General features: G+C 44.8%; 1 protein-coding gene across 1 annotated transcript in view; it reads right to left on the minus strand.

Annotated features, from left to right (window-relative positions):
* The window catches only part of LOC139230179 (probable G-protein coupled receptor 139), a 28,996-nt gene extending 19,282 nt beyond the window's left edge, over window positions 1-9,714 (minus strand). Inside the window, exons 1-2 of the mRNA XM_070862020.1 lie at window positions 9,645-9,714; window positions 6,960-7,793 (exon numbers count right to left, since the gene is read on the minus strand). Of these exons, the coding sequence (XP_070718121.1) occupies window positions 6,960-7,793; window positions 9,645-9,714 (904 nt within the window). The remainder of the gene's footprint in view (window positions 1-6,959; window positions 7,794-9,644) is intronic.
* Window positions 9,715-14,698: the final 4,984 nt, after the last annotated feature.

Here is a 14,698-nt window from a genome sequence, read left to right on the forward strand (position 1 = left end):
AGTTGCATCCTACCAGCTTCTGATTGATGGCCTGGCTGTTGATGAAGAAAGTCCATCAGATCAGGGTTTACCAGGAGAGTGACACCGACCGCTCTGTCTTTTAAATTAACTCACCATGTTGCGGGCGCTCCTTTAAATGCACAGATCAGTGACCGGGTGTCTTTTAAATGCGTAGATCGCGCCCCGTGAACCATTAAGTAGATCGTGTTCCGGGGTGGAGTGGGGATGGCGGGGGTTGTTTAAATACTAATTAGCTATAGGGGTCCTTTAAATTTGCATTTCAGTTTTCGGGAGCTATTTAAATACACAGATCGGTGTCTGGGTTCATAGATGGTCCTTGAAATACGTCGATCGATATCCAGGTTGTCCTTTAAATACCCATGGGGGTCCCCGGGAAAACATTAAATACTCAGATCAGATTCCAGGGATCCTTTGAATGCATAGATTGGGGTGGGGATTCTTCAAGTATACATCTGATTCTTGGGTTCTTTAGAATATACAGATCGGTTTCCAGGGATCTTTCAATCGACACACCAGGGTGGGGGGTGGTCATTACTGAAATACACAGATGGGTTTCGCGGGGGGAGCTTTAACAACAATTATCGCATAATGAATGGCCCTTAAATTCACAGGATGGCTTCCATGTGTGATATATGTAGCACACAAATCTCTGACTCCACACGGTCTGGTGTTGTAATAACTGCAGTGAGCTTGGTACTTTATTGTTCAGCTCCAGAGTGCCTCTCAGGTGTGGTGGGCAGCTTTTTATACTGCCTCTTGCAGGTGCTTTCAGGTCTCCCACCACAGCGCCCTCTGTGATGCACCATTGTTCTTATATTATACATTTAATGTACCGGGACAATACACAACACCATGGGCTCCGTTAAATCCACAGATTGGAGACCGGGTTCTTTAATTCACAAATTGGTTTCTATGGGTTTATAAATATGTAGATCGGGATCCTTGGTCTACTTTTCATATACAGTTCGTGTTTCAGGGTCATTAAATACACAGATTGCGTTCTGGAGTATCACATATATACATATAGATAAATACATATATGCAGATCCAATTCCCGAGGTTTATTTAAATATATAGAGCTGGTTTCGGGAGGGGTGCATTAAATACACAGCTCGTTAAACAGTGGTTCCTTCAGATACGATATGATGAACATGTATAAAACACTGGTTCGACATCAACTGGAGTATTGTCTCCAATTCTGGCATCACTCTGGAGGAAGGAAGTGAAGCCATTAGCGAGGGTGCAGAAAAGTTTTCGAGAATGATTCCAGGGATGTGGAATTTCAGTAACGTTCATCGACTAGAGAAGCTGAGGCTGTTCCCCTTGCAGAGAAGGCTGAGAGAAGATTTGATAGAGGTATTCAAAATCATGAGGAGTATCGAAGGAATAGATAGAGAAAAATTGTTCCCATTGGCAGAAGGGTCGAGAACCATCGAACACAGATTTAAGGTAATTGGCAAAAGAAAAAAAACGATATAAAAACAAACGTTTTTACAGAGCGAGTGGTTAGGATCTGGAATGCACTGCCTGAAACGCTGGTGGAGGCAAACTCAATTACTGCTTTGAACAGCGAGTTGGATAACCACCAGGAAGAAAGAACAACTTACAGGGCTACAGGGAAAGAGTGTGTGTGTGGGACTAGATCAGGTGATCTTGCAGATAACCGGAATGGGCTCAGCAAGGCAATGGCCTTCCTCTGTGCTGTAACCATTCTATGATTCACAGTTGTCGTTGAATGAACAGATCATGTCACAGGGGGTCATTTAAATCCAATTTTCGGGAACCCAGGGGATCTTTAAACAAACAGATCGGCATACAGGGTCATTTGAATATTGGTTGAAGTGTAATCCAATCTACTTTGGTTTTGTTACCTTTGCTCTCTGAGAAAAGAGATATGAGCGGCTATGGTCAGTTTCAAACTCGAACTTAAGCCCAAACAGATACCGCTGCAAATTTTTTGTCCTGTAACCGCATGCCAGAGCTTCTTTTTCAAACATGCTGTGGGTCCTTTCGGCCTTGCACAAAATCTTGGACGCATAAGCGACCGGTTGCAATGTTCTCGATTTGTTTGCTTGTTGTAACAGGCACCCAACCCCGTCCGAAGACGCATCACAAGCTAGCACTAAACATTTACATTGGTCATACAGAACAAGCAGTTTGTTGGAACACAACAGATTTCTGGCTTTCATAAAAGCAGTCTCTTCTGATTTCCCTCATACCCAGACATCTCCCTTGCGTAGCAACACATGTAGAGGTTCCAGCAAGGGGCGTAACGTGGGTAGGATAGTAACAAAATAATTGAGCAGTCCCAGGAACGACCACAGCTCCATCACATTCTCTGGTCTCGGCGCATTCTTGATGGCGTCCCTCTTGCCTTTGGTGGGTCTGATACCATCTGCCGTGATTCTTCGACTAAGAACTTGACCTCTGGTGCCAGGAAAACACACTTCGAGTGTTTCAACCTGAGTCCCACACGATCTCGCCGACTTAGAACCTCTTCCAGGTTCTGGAAATGTTGGATAGCTTCCCGACCTGTAATCAATATGTCGTCCTGGAAAACCACAGTGTGTGGAACTGACTTTCGCAGACTATCCATGTTCCTTTAAAAATGGCCGTGGCCGATCGAATCCCAAACGGGCATCTATTGGCGATGAACAGACCTTTGTGCGTGTTGATGCAGGTGAAGCCTTTCGAAGATTCCGCCAGCTCCTGCGTCATGTAGGCCGAGGTCAGATCCAACTTGGTGAACGTCTTTCCTCATGCCAGCGTCGCAAATAGGTAGTTTGCCTTGGGTAGTGTGTGCTGGTCCTGCAGGGAACAACGGTTAATCGTTACTTTATAGTCCCCTCAATTTCTGACCGTGCCATCACCCTTGAGAACTGGAACAATCATACTGGCCTACTCGTTGAACTCATCTGGTGCGATGATGCCCTCTTGTTGCAGCCTGTCCAGCTCGATCTCCACTTTCTCTTGAATCATGAATGGCACCACACGTGCATTGTGGTTGATGGGCCGTGTACCAGGAACCAAGTGGATCTGCAACTTTACCCCAAAGAAATTTCCGATGCCTGGCTCAAACAATGACGGGAACTTGCTCAAAACCTGGGCATATGAGACCTCATCGACAGACGAAAACGCTCGGATGTCGTCTCTGTTCCAGCGGATTTTTCCCAGCCAGCTTCTGCCGAACAGTGTGGGTCCATCTCCTGGTACAATCCATCGTGGTAGTTCGTACACCGCCCGATCATAGGAGATGGTTACTGGTGCAGTGCCAATTACTGGCATCAGCTCTTTAATGTTTGTTCTCAGCTTGGTATGAATAGGGCTCAGCTTGGGCCTTTGTGCCTTGTTGCGCCATAGCCTCTCGAAGGCCTTTTTGCTCATGACAGACTGACTCGTACTCATGTCCAATTCCATGGACATTGGAATTCCATTCAGTTTAATTTTAACATGATCGGTGGCTATTTCTTGGTGAAGGTGTGTTTACTGACCCCTCAGTTCGAGACTTTATTTCAGTTTGATCCACCATGGATCGTTCTTCCTCTGCAAAGTGGTGGTTTCTTTGGCTTGCAGCTCATCTGCACATTTGCTGGAGGTGTCCCATTGTTCTACAGCCTTTGCATGCATAGTGTTTGAAGCGGCATTGATGGATTCGATGATCACCTCCGAACACCAACAAGGTGTTAATTGCCTCGCGTTCACACTTGATGGCGGACTCTGAGTCATCTGAGTTCGTGCAGCTGCAGGCGTGTACATTCTGCCATCTACATTCCTTCCTGAAAACGACATTACTTTGTGTACAATACTTGCCGATGCATCTTTCAGCTGCGAAATTTGTTTGGTGTTATCGTTAGTGGACATAAATGCCTGGGCAATCGTTATGGCTTTGCTCAGGTTCGGTGTTTCAACAGTCAATAGTTTGCAAAGGATAACCTCATGGCCAATGTCAAGCACAAAAAAGTCTATTAGCATTTACTCCAGGAATCCCATGAATTCGCAATGTCCTGCAAGGTGCCTTAGTTCGACGACATAGCTCGCAACTTGCTGGACTTCAGACTGTTGACAGGCATAAAATTGATACCTTGCCATCAGAACGCTCTCCTTCGGATTCAGGTGTTCCCGGATCAGCGTACACAGTTCTTCATATAATGTGGTTGTTGGCTTCACCGGAGCAAGAAGATTCTTCATGAGAACATAAGAACATAAGAATTAGAAACAGGAATAGGCCATCTAGCCCCTCGAGCATGCTCCGCCATTCAACAGGATCATGGCTGATCTGGCCATGGACTCAGCTCCACTTCCCCGCCCGCTCCCCGTAAACCTTAATTCCCTTATTGGTTAAAAATCTATCTATCTGTGATTTGAATACATTCAATGAGCTAGCCTCACCTGCTTCCTTGGGCAGAGAATTCCACAGATTCACAACCCTCTGGGAGAAGAAATTCCTTTTCAACTCGTTTTTAAATTGGCCCCGGGCTGTGCCCCCTAGTTCTAGTCTTCCCGACCAGTGGAAACATCCTTTCTGCCTCTATCTTGATTATCTCTTTCATTATTTCAAATGTTTCTATAAGATCACCCCTCATTCTTCTGAATTCCAACGAGTAAAGACCCAGTCTACTCAATCTATCAATCTATGAGGCCATAGGTTGTTGTGCCGCGCACGGTGAGGAACATCGCCTTTAGTTTGGCAGCGTTCTCATTCCTTTCCAGCTCGTTGGCCATGAAGTATTGGTTGCGTCGCTCCACAAAGGCTTCCCAATCGTCACCTTCTGAGAATTTCTCCGGGATATTAACAGTTCTCTGCATTTTCGCATGATGGTTCATTATCTTTTACTCATCGCTAGTTGTTACGTCTCAAACAAAGTAATGTTACTGAGTACTGTAGACTTGAGTAACTTTGACCTTAATCGCTTTATTCTGACTGCAGAGTGCCGGCAGAGCATGGGAGATCTGCTTATATACAGTGCTCCCAACAAATGCTGGGATCTCATGAGACTCCAACAGATGCGCCCTCTGGTGGTGGTGGAATCCTGGTTTCAAGGAGTTGCATACATAGCAAATATGACCTATTGTGAGGCTGAACCAGCTGCAGATTTTCACAGCCTTTGAATGGGCGGAAAAAGGTTATAAGGAAATAGCTCTTCCACCAGGAAGGCAGTGCGAATCAAGACAACAGGAGATAAGGGTTCGGCACCACGGTCTCTCGAGAGGATGCTATCAGGAAAAGGCTGTGACTAATATTTGTCAAGTATTACTTTTTGTAACAGAACCTAACTTACTTGATAAATCTCTGTTGTTTTTACTCAATATACCTGTATTAAAAGCATTTGTTATAATCTGAACAAGAGTCTCCTAGTTCGAATGAAATAAACCCTGAGAAGAGCAGAATCGCTATAATTAGCAAAGCGGCAAAAAGCTGCGAAGTCGTTAAAACTACAGTTCCATGAGTGATTTAAATACACAGATCAGGAACCAGGGATCCGATTAATAGACTCTTGTATTCCGAGGTGTGTGTTACTGAGATTCAATGAATGGAGGGAGGAATGAGAGTCCGGAAGTGAGTGGAGCACTGAGAGTCAGTGAGTGAATGAGGACTGACAGTCAGTGAGAGAAGGGAGGACTGAGAATGAGTGAGTGACGGGGGTACTAAGAGTCGGTGAGTGATGGGGGACTAAGAGTCCATGAGTGAGGGAGGGACTGAGAGTCAGTGAGTGAGGGGGGGACTGATAGTCATTGAATGAGTAGTGACTGAGTGTCATTGAATGAGGGAGGACTGAGAGTGAGTGAGTGAGGGGGGACTGAGAGTGAGTGAGTGAGAGGGGGACTGAGAGTGAGTGAGTGAGGGGGGACTGAGTGGGAGTGCGTGAAGTGGGACTGCGCATCAGTGAGTTAGGGGTAACATAGAATCAGTGAGTGAGAGGGGGACTGAGCTACAGACTGAGGGGCGAATGTGTATCGATGAGTGAGGGGGATGAGCGTCGATGAGTGAGAGGTATTGGAGTCGGTGAGTGAGGGGGACATACAATCAGTGCATGAGGGGGCGCTGAGTGTCAGTGAGTTGTGAGAGGGGGTACTGAGTGTCAGTGAGTGAAGGGAACGCTAAGAGTCAATGAAGGAGGGGGGACTGAGAGTGAGTGAGTGAGGGGGGATTGAGAGTGAGTGATGGGGGACTGAGAGTGAGTGAGTGAGGGGGGACTGAGAATCAGCGAGTGAGAGGGGACTGAGAGGCAGTGAGTGAGGGGTGGGGTTGACAACCAGAGAGTGAGGGGGCACTGAGATTGCGTGAATAAGATGGGACTGAGTCGGTGAGTGAAGTGGTCTGAGAGTCGGTGAGTCAAGGGGGATGGTTCATTGAGAGTCGTTCACTGAGAGGGGGACTGAAAGTCGGTGATTGAGGGGTGGGGGAGGGGCTGAGAATCGGTAAGTGAATGGAGGACTGAGAGTTCGTGACTGAGGGGAGACTGAGAGTCATTGAGTGAAGGGGGCACTGAGAGTCGGTGAGTGAGAGTGGTCTTAGAGTCAGTGAGTGAAGGAGGAACTTAGAGTCAGTGAGTTGAGAGAGTGCTGAGAGTCGGTAAATGAATGAAGGTGAGATTCGGTGAGTGAGTACATTGTTTGCCAGAGTTAAATAATTCTTTAAGCAGACGCTTTATATATGGACAGATAGACAGATAGACAGATAGGTAGATAGATAGCTAGATAGATAAATATATATATATATATATATAGATAAATAGATAGATAGATGGAATGATGGATATATATATTTAAATATCAGCTAACTTCAAATGGAATTAGACAAAATACGATGGACGTTAGGAGATAACCTATGTCTGAGTCAGATGGAACTGAGATATGTTAATTCAGTCATTTCACTAACTTAATAAATCGACCATAGATATATTTAATCACATTTATCAACTGCTTTCTGAACTTACTCTGCGCTGCTACATAAATAAATGTATTTGTGCAGGAACTCAGACTCTGAAGCATAAACCCAGTTACTTGCATGATGTTGAGAGGGTTATCGAAAAAGGTGAACGTATACTCAATGTCTATAATTTGCACACAGATGTCAAATGTAACGTACACCAACCATAACAAGATAAAACTGCCCGAGATGGTGAGCAGTAACATTATAGATTTTTTCCGACTCTCCATCTCTGGATCTTTGTGATTCTCAGTATTGTTATTACCCCTCAGTCCCCTCCTGACTCTATTGGCCGATAGAATGTGCCTGATGGTCAGAGCATTGAGCAACAAAATCAAAACAAATGGAGTGAATGGGGTTAGAACAATGGTAAACCAGAAAAATGCTACCCAGACGGGTGAGGAATAGAAGCTTGATTTTACAACACAGAACCACGATTCGTTGTCAATTATGTTCTGACGTTCAAACATAAAATACATTGGTATATTTTTTGCAAAGTTTAGTGCACACACTGTTGCTATAGCGACGGCAGCAGTTTTTTCGGTGCAATATTTGACTCTCAGATTCTGGTAACAAATGGCCACAAATCGATCAAAGGTGAAGGAGACGGTTAACCAGACAGAACAATCCATGGCAGCATAACCCAGGGCGATGTTGAGGCGGCAGACAGGAGTGTAGTTCAGGAATGAGTGTGTGAAATAAATATTCTTAATCTCGAAAAGTATCACATTAAAAATGATGAACATTAAATCCGCCGCGGCCATGGCAACCAGGTACCGAGTTATACATTTGGAGAGACCGCACTTTCCCCGGGAGAGGATCACAATTGTCATTAAATTAGCTGCAAGAAAAAAGAAACAAGTGAAAATGAGCGATTCTCACAACAAATGGATCATCATTGTTTAAAAATGAATAATAATATTGCGGGTTGTTCTGACTTTCACTCAACTCGTTCTGTCTGTATGTTAAATAAGTGATTAATTCCAGAGCAATATAATTCTTTATCGAGACACAATAATATATCCCTCCAAGATACAAAACATGCTGTTGTGGATCAGAGTGATTTCCCAGACTTTATTCTTTCTACATCTGTTTTGTAACACAGATCGCTTCACACAATATTATGGTAAATACAGACATTGTAAAGCAACATCCATACATCCCCTGAGGCTTTACTCTAAATTACTGCAATGAGAATGTGCACCACACACAGATCTGGTGTATTTAGTACAAATAACCTGAGGGATACATTGTACCGTTCAGTTTGTGATAATAGGACTCACAATGTGACACTGCACACACTGGGTGAGGAAACAGATGGAATTCATTCGAAAGCTGTTGGCCCGGTACATGCCCTGTGAGCAATGATGTTGGTCAGGAGGCTCTGGGCAACGTTGTATTAGGGCACCATGTAAAAATAAATAATTTCACACCAGACTCGTGACCAGTAACCAACAGCTGAAATTAACCACAGTAAAGCAGTTTGGCACATGGGTGTCTGGACATACTGGGTCTGTATCCGTAAAATAACAATTCAAAGTAATTATTAAAAATACGCATATTACAGTAAAACATTAAATAGTTTAATCACTCGATTGACAAGTAGATTACTTATAATGGCCGAGAAGTATTGCAATACCACGTCAGCCCGTGGAAGGTTTATCATCTCCGTGTAACATTGAGACAGATATTTATAACAGGTCAGTCGTGCCCAGAAACAAGTGCTTAATGAATTATTGCACGGAGCCAGAGACAACCCTCGGCAAAGGGGTGACATTATCCACACAGAGTCGGACCCGATAAATAACTTGTTTCTTGTCGAGCCTGGCATGAGCAACTCAGCATTATGGGGCTGGTTATCCAAATACGAACCACTACACCCACCCAGGGATGATCGTTCTGATCAGGGACATTGCCTGCCAAGTTCCTGCCCCTTTAGTGCTGCCCAGGTATGTGCCAGGGAAGCTGAGCTGAGTATACAGGTGGCACATGAGGAAGACTGTGATGGCAATGAGGCAGAGGTGGACTTCCCAGTCTCGGTCTCATTGCTCGGGTCTACCTCATGGTCTATGCCTCAAAACAAGGTGGCCAGAATGTGGCATTGCGAGCTGCCCGGACTCCTGCTGAGCCAAGTCTCCGGGACAGGGTGGGCAGACTGTAGATTTAAGCTGGGCTTCTAGAGTTAGTCTAAGTCCTCGCCAGCATCCTGAAGTCTCAGCGGGAACTGCTGGCTGCCGGAGAGCTGCCGGGCCGACTGGGCTCCCATTGACTTCTCCTGACAGTCCGGGCCATGCTCGCCAAGGCCGGCGGTCTGCACTGTGCTGCCCACTCATCATTTAAACGGAATGGACATCCAATGGCAATCGCAGAGCTGGAAGGAAACACTGCAGATTAGGTGGTCTGCTGCAGCCGAGTGCTGCGGCACCGGAGGCAATAAACTGCGTTAATATTATGACGGAGAATAACATTGGTACAATTGTAGATTTTGGAACGTCAGAAAATGTCCTGTTATCTGTCAGATTGAGAACATGCTGCAATATGGGATCAGGTTCCTGATTTACCTGGTTTCAGCAACTAATGACTGTAAATCAAACTCATCAAAACAAACAACCAGCATGATTAGACAGGCAGCAAGAACAGTAATACAGTTAACACTGAGAAAGTTGAATAATAACTGTCCGTATTTACTTACCAGGGACCCCAACCACAGCCAGAATGGGATAGAATATTGCCGATATCTGAACAATTATTGGACGCTGCATTTTGCTCAGAGTTAACGTTGTCCATCAGCGTGATTGCCGCACAATGAAGGACCTTCAAATCAAACCTGTATTTATACAAGAGAGAAATCTCAAGTGTACTGAACACTTGACATTAGTTACAGTCATTGAACAAACATATTAGGCAACTTCTTCACTGCAATACTGATCAGGGAATAGATTAATTTAGTAACGTTACCCGGTGGAAATCAGAAAAAAAAATAGAGTTGTATATTATCGTTTTTTCAGCTTCAAAATATTTTAAAAACTCCACTTCTACAGCACTGTCATATTCTATTCCAATTCAAGGACTATGATCGATGTTATCAGTCCTATTGGCATAGACTCACGGTGTATTTACTGAAATAAATGTATCCATTTATATTCATTCCGTCCAAACTAGTACTCGAATTATACTTAATCTATTTCCATTTTAATGTTCTCTAATGCACAGTTAATGTATCCCTGTACAAATTAAACACATGGCATGTATGAACTTTCGCAGAATCCTGCAAAATGCATAAATGGTTGCGTGCAGTAGTGAGTGTGCCAACTATGTAGTCGTCAATATTCCTCTCTTCATTCTCCACAGTACTGATCAGGTGATGTAGACTTGAAGTGTACTATATCCAACCCGACATTACGTGAACCGATGCTGATTTGAGACTTTAGGATGCCCCATAATGCAGTGCCCATGGGGGCGGCCCACACCCATTATCAGGAGCAGAAATCCAGGGACTGGTGAAAGCTCGAGAAAGCAGCAAAGGTCATAATGCTCCAGCCCCGAGGTTCCAAGATAGGTATATTTTTACTCGTATGGGTGACGTGGGCATCACTAGAAAGGCTATTATTTATTGCCCATTCCTAAATATGTATACCAGATGAAGCCACTGCCTGTGTCTGAATTATCATAAACCATCATCATATCATAGGCAATCGCTAGATATCGATAACGACTTGCTTCTATTCCAAAAGTGAGTTCTCAGGTGACTGAATAGTCCAATAAGGGATTTACAGTCGCTGTCGCAGGTGGGACCAACAGTCGTTGGAGGAAAGGGTGGGTGGTGAGTCTGGTTTGCTGCACGCTCCTTCGGCTGCCTGCGCTTGGTCTCTGCATACTCTCGCCGATGAGTCTCGAGGTGCTCAGTGCCCTGCCACATGCTCTTTCTCCACTTAGTGCGGTTTTTGTCCAGCGACTCCCAGGTGTCAGTGGGGATGTTGCACTTTATCAATGAGGCTTTGAGGTGTCCTTGAAACGTTTCCTCTGCCCACCTGGGGCTTGCTTGCTGTGTTGGAGTTCCGAGTAGCATGCATGCTTTGAGAGTCTTGTGTCGGGCATACGAGCAATGTGGCCCGCCCAACGGAGCTGGTCAAGTATGCTCAGTGCTTCGATGGTGGGGATGTTGGCCTGATCAAGAACACAGACGTTAGTGTGTCTGTCCTCCTTGGGGATTTGCAGAATATTGCCGAGGCATTGTTGGTGGTATTTCTCCAGCGATTTGATTCTACTGTATATGGTCCATATCTCTGAGCCATACAGGATGCTGGGTATCACTACAGCCCTGTATAGCATAAGCTTGGAGCCAGACTCACAGTCTACATGTGAATTATCAGAAACACACACTGTCTGGCCCTGAATTAACAGGCGGAATAAATCTCTGTGTTTGAATTATCATAAGGACCAGAGTTATCAAAACTATAAACTTTATGGGTCAGAATTGGCTTAAAACACTCACTGTTTGGGGGTGAGTTAGCAGTAACTCACAATGTCTGCTCTGCATTATCAGAAACACACACTGACTGGATCTGAGTTATCAGAGGGACCTAAGTCTTTGTCAAAAATGTCTGTGTGTGAGTTATCAGAAAGACAGATTGTATGGTTCATAATTGGCAGAAATAATCAAAGTCCACATGTGAATTATCAGAAACGCATACTGTCTGGCTCTGAAATGTCAACACCGACACTCTCTTGTTCTCAATTATTAGAAGGCCACAATGTGCGAATCTGATTCATCTGAATTAAATTTTGTCTGGGACTGTATTATCAGAAATCCCGAGTGTCTCGAACTTAATATCAGAAAGGCACGATGTATGAGTCATAATTCTCATAAACCCCTGCCTGGTCTGAAATGTCGGAATCATCATTTATCTTACACTGATATATCAGACAGGAACACTGTCCGGGGGTATGTTACATAAGGCCCATCTGTCTGCGACTGATATATCAGCAGGGTCGCTGACTGGCTCTGAATTGTTGGAAAAACTGATTGTCTGGGCTTGAAACATGAGGAGACACTGTCTGGACTGAATTATCAGAATGACACCATGCCAGGGTATGCATTATCAGTCACCAACATTGTCTAAGTCAGAATTATCCTAAAAGCTTCTCTGCATCAGCGGTATCACAGCTGGTGTTGAATTATATCAAACAACAAATATCAGGATCTGTGTGATCAGAATGCCGAATTGTCTCTGTCTGATTTATCAGAAGGATCAATTGTCTGATCCTGGATTATCAGAATGACTCACTGTGTGGTCTGAATTACCAGAAGGACCAACTGTCTGGGTCTGAAATATCAAACCAGTACTCTGTCTGCGTCAGTATTTTCATAAACACTCACTTTCTAATTGTGTATTATCAGAAAGACATGTTGTCTGTTTCATAATTGTTTTAAACACTGACTGTTTGCATGCGAATTATCAGAAAGCACATTGTTTGGTTCCCAATTGTGACAAAAACTATTTGTCGGCATTTGTGTTATCAAAAACACCAAGGGACTGGTTCACAATTATGAGAAATCAGAATTTCTGCATCTGAAGTATAAGAAAAGCTTACTGGCCTGTTCAGAAAGATCAGAAGACGTTCTGTGTTGGTGTGATTTATCAGAAGTAGCCACTTTATCTGCCTGAATTTTTAGAACCTCCCACTGACTGGATCGGATTTAACAGATGGCCTCATTATCTGGGTCTGAATGATCAGAAGGAGCCTACTGTTTGTGCCTGAATTATAAGAAACACCCATTGTCTGTGTCGGAATCATCAGAAGGACCAACTGTCTGTGTCTGAATGATAAGAATTACCCAAATAATCGGGTCTGACTTACATAAAACTGAAATTTTGCAATTTAAGTTTCAGAAGGGCATACGCTCTGGTGCTGACTTATGAGATGACCCGCTGACTAGCTCTGAATTATGATAAAGACCCGCTGTCTGGGCCTGAGTTATCATAAATTTTCATTCTCTGAGCCTGATTTACGAGAAGCACCCATTGTATTTGCGTGAAATCTAAAACAAACCAAGTGTCTTTGTCTGATTTATCAGAAGGACCCACTTTCAGTGCCTGAATTACAACAAACGGCCACTGTCTGTGCATGAATTATCAAAAGGCCCCACTATCTGTGTCTGATTTATTTTAACAATGATTTTTCTGAGTCTGGTTTATCAGAGGTGCTCACATTCCATGGCTGAATTATCAAAAACACGGACTGCCTGCATTTAAATTATTGAAAGATCCCGTTGACCAGAACTGAATTACCAGACATACCCATTTCTGGGTCAGTATTTTGGGAAATACCCACTGTCTGTCCCTGTATTATCAGAAAAATAAACTGTATGGAAAAATTCAAAAGGATCCAATGTCTGTGTCTGAATTATCAGACGCACCCAATATATTGGTTTGAATTATCAGTAGGACATACTGTCTGGATGGAATTAACAGAAGCACACACTTTCTGAGTGTGAATTATCATCAGCATCATCATCATAGGCAGTCCCTCGGAATCGAGGAAGACTTGCTTCCACTCCTGAAGTGAGTTCTGTGGTGGCTGACCAGTCCAATACGAGAGCCATAGACTCTGTCACTGGTGGGAAGATAGTTGTTGAGGGAAGGGGTGGGTGGGACTGGTTTGCCGCATGCTCGTTCCACTGCCTGCGCTTGATTTCTGCATGCTCTCGGCGTTATCTCGAGGTGCTCAGCGCCCTCTCGGATGCACTTCCTCCATTTAGGGAGGTCTTGGGCTAGGAACTCCCAGGCGTCAGTGTGGATGTCGCACTTTAGCAGGGAGGCTTTGAGTGTGTCCTTGTAACGTTCTCGCTGCCCACCTTTGGGTTTGCCATGAAGGAGCGCTAATCGAGCACTGGCTTTGACATTCTCGTGTCTGGCATGCAAACTATGTGGCCTGCACAGCGGAGCTCATCGAGTGTGGTCAGTGCTTCAATGTTGGGGATGTTGGCCTGGTCGATGACTGTAACGTTGGTGCATTTGCCCTCTCGGGATTTGTAGGATCTTGCAGAGACATCATTGGTGATATTTCTCCTGTGACTTGAGGTGTCTGCTGTACATGATCCGTATCTCTGAGCCATAAAGTAGGGCGCGTATCACTACAGCCGTGTAGACGATGAGCTTTGTGGCAGTTTTGAGGACCTGAGCTTCAAACACTCTTTTCCTCAGGCGGCCAAGGCTGTACTGGTGCACTGGAGGTGGTGTTGGATCTCGTCGTCTATACCTGCTCTTGTTGATAGGATGCACCCGAGATATGGAAAGTGGTCCACGGTGTCCAGGGCCGCGCCGTGGATCTTGATGCCTGGGGGGCAGTGCTGTGCGGTGAGGGCAGCCTGATGGAGGATCTTTGTCTTACAGATATTTAGTGTAAGGCGCATGCTTTCGTACACCTCAGTAAATACGTCAATTTTGTCCTGGACTTCAGCATCTGTATGTGCGCAGACGCAGGAGACATCCGCGTACTGTAGCTCGACGACAGAGGTTGGGGGGGCCTTGGACCTGGCCTGGAGATGGCGCAGGTTGAACAGGTCCCACTGATTTTGTAGTTTAGTTCCACTCCAGCGCGGAGCTTGTTGACTGTGATGTAGAGCATGGTGGCGAGAAACATTGAAAAGAGGGTTGCGGCGATGACGCAGCCCTGGTTGACTCCAGTCCGGCCGTGGATCGGGTCAGTGATGGATCAGTTCGTAAGCATCACGGCCTGCAT

Source organism: Pristiophorus japonicus, chromosome 19, assembly GCF_044704955.1.
Source record: "Pristiophorus japonicus isolate sPriJap1 chromosome 19, sPriJap1.hap1, whole genome shotgun sequence".
Taxonomy (NCBI): Eukaryota; Metazoa; Chordata; class Chondrichthyes; family Pristiophoridae; genus Pristiophorus; species Pristiophorus japonicus.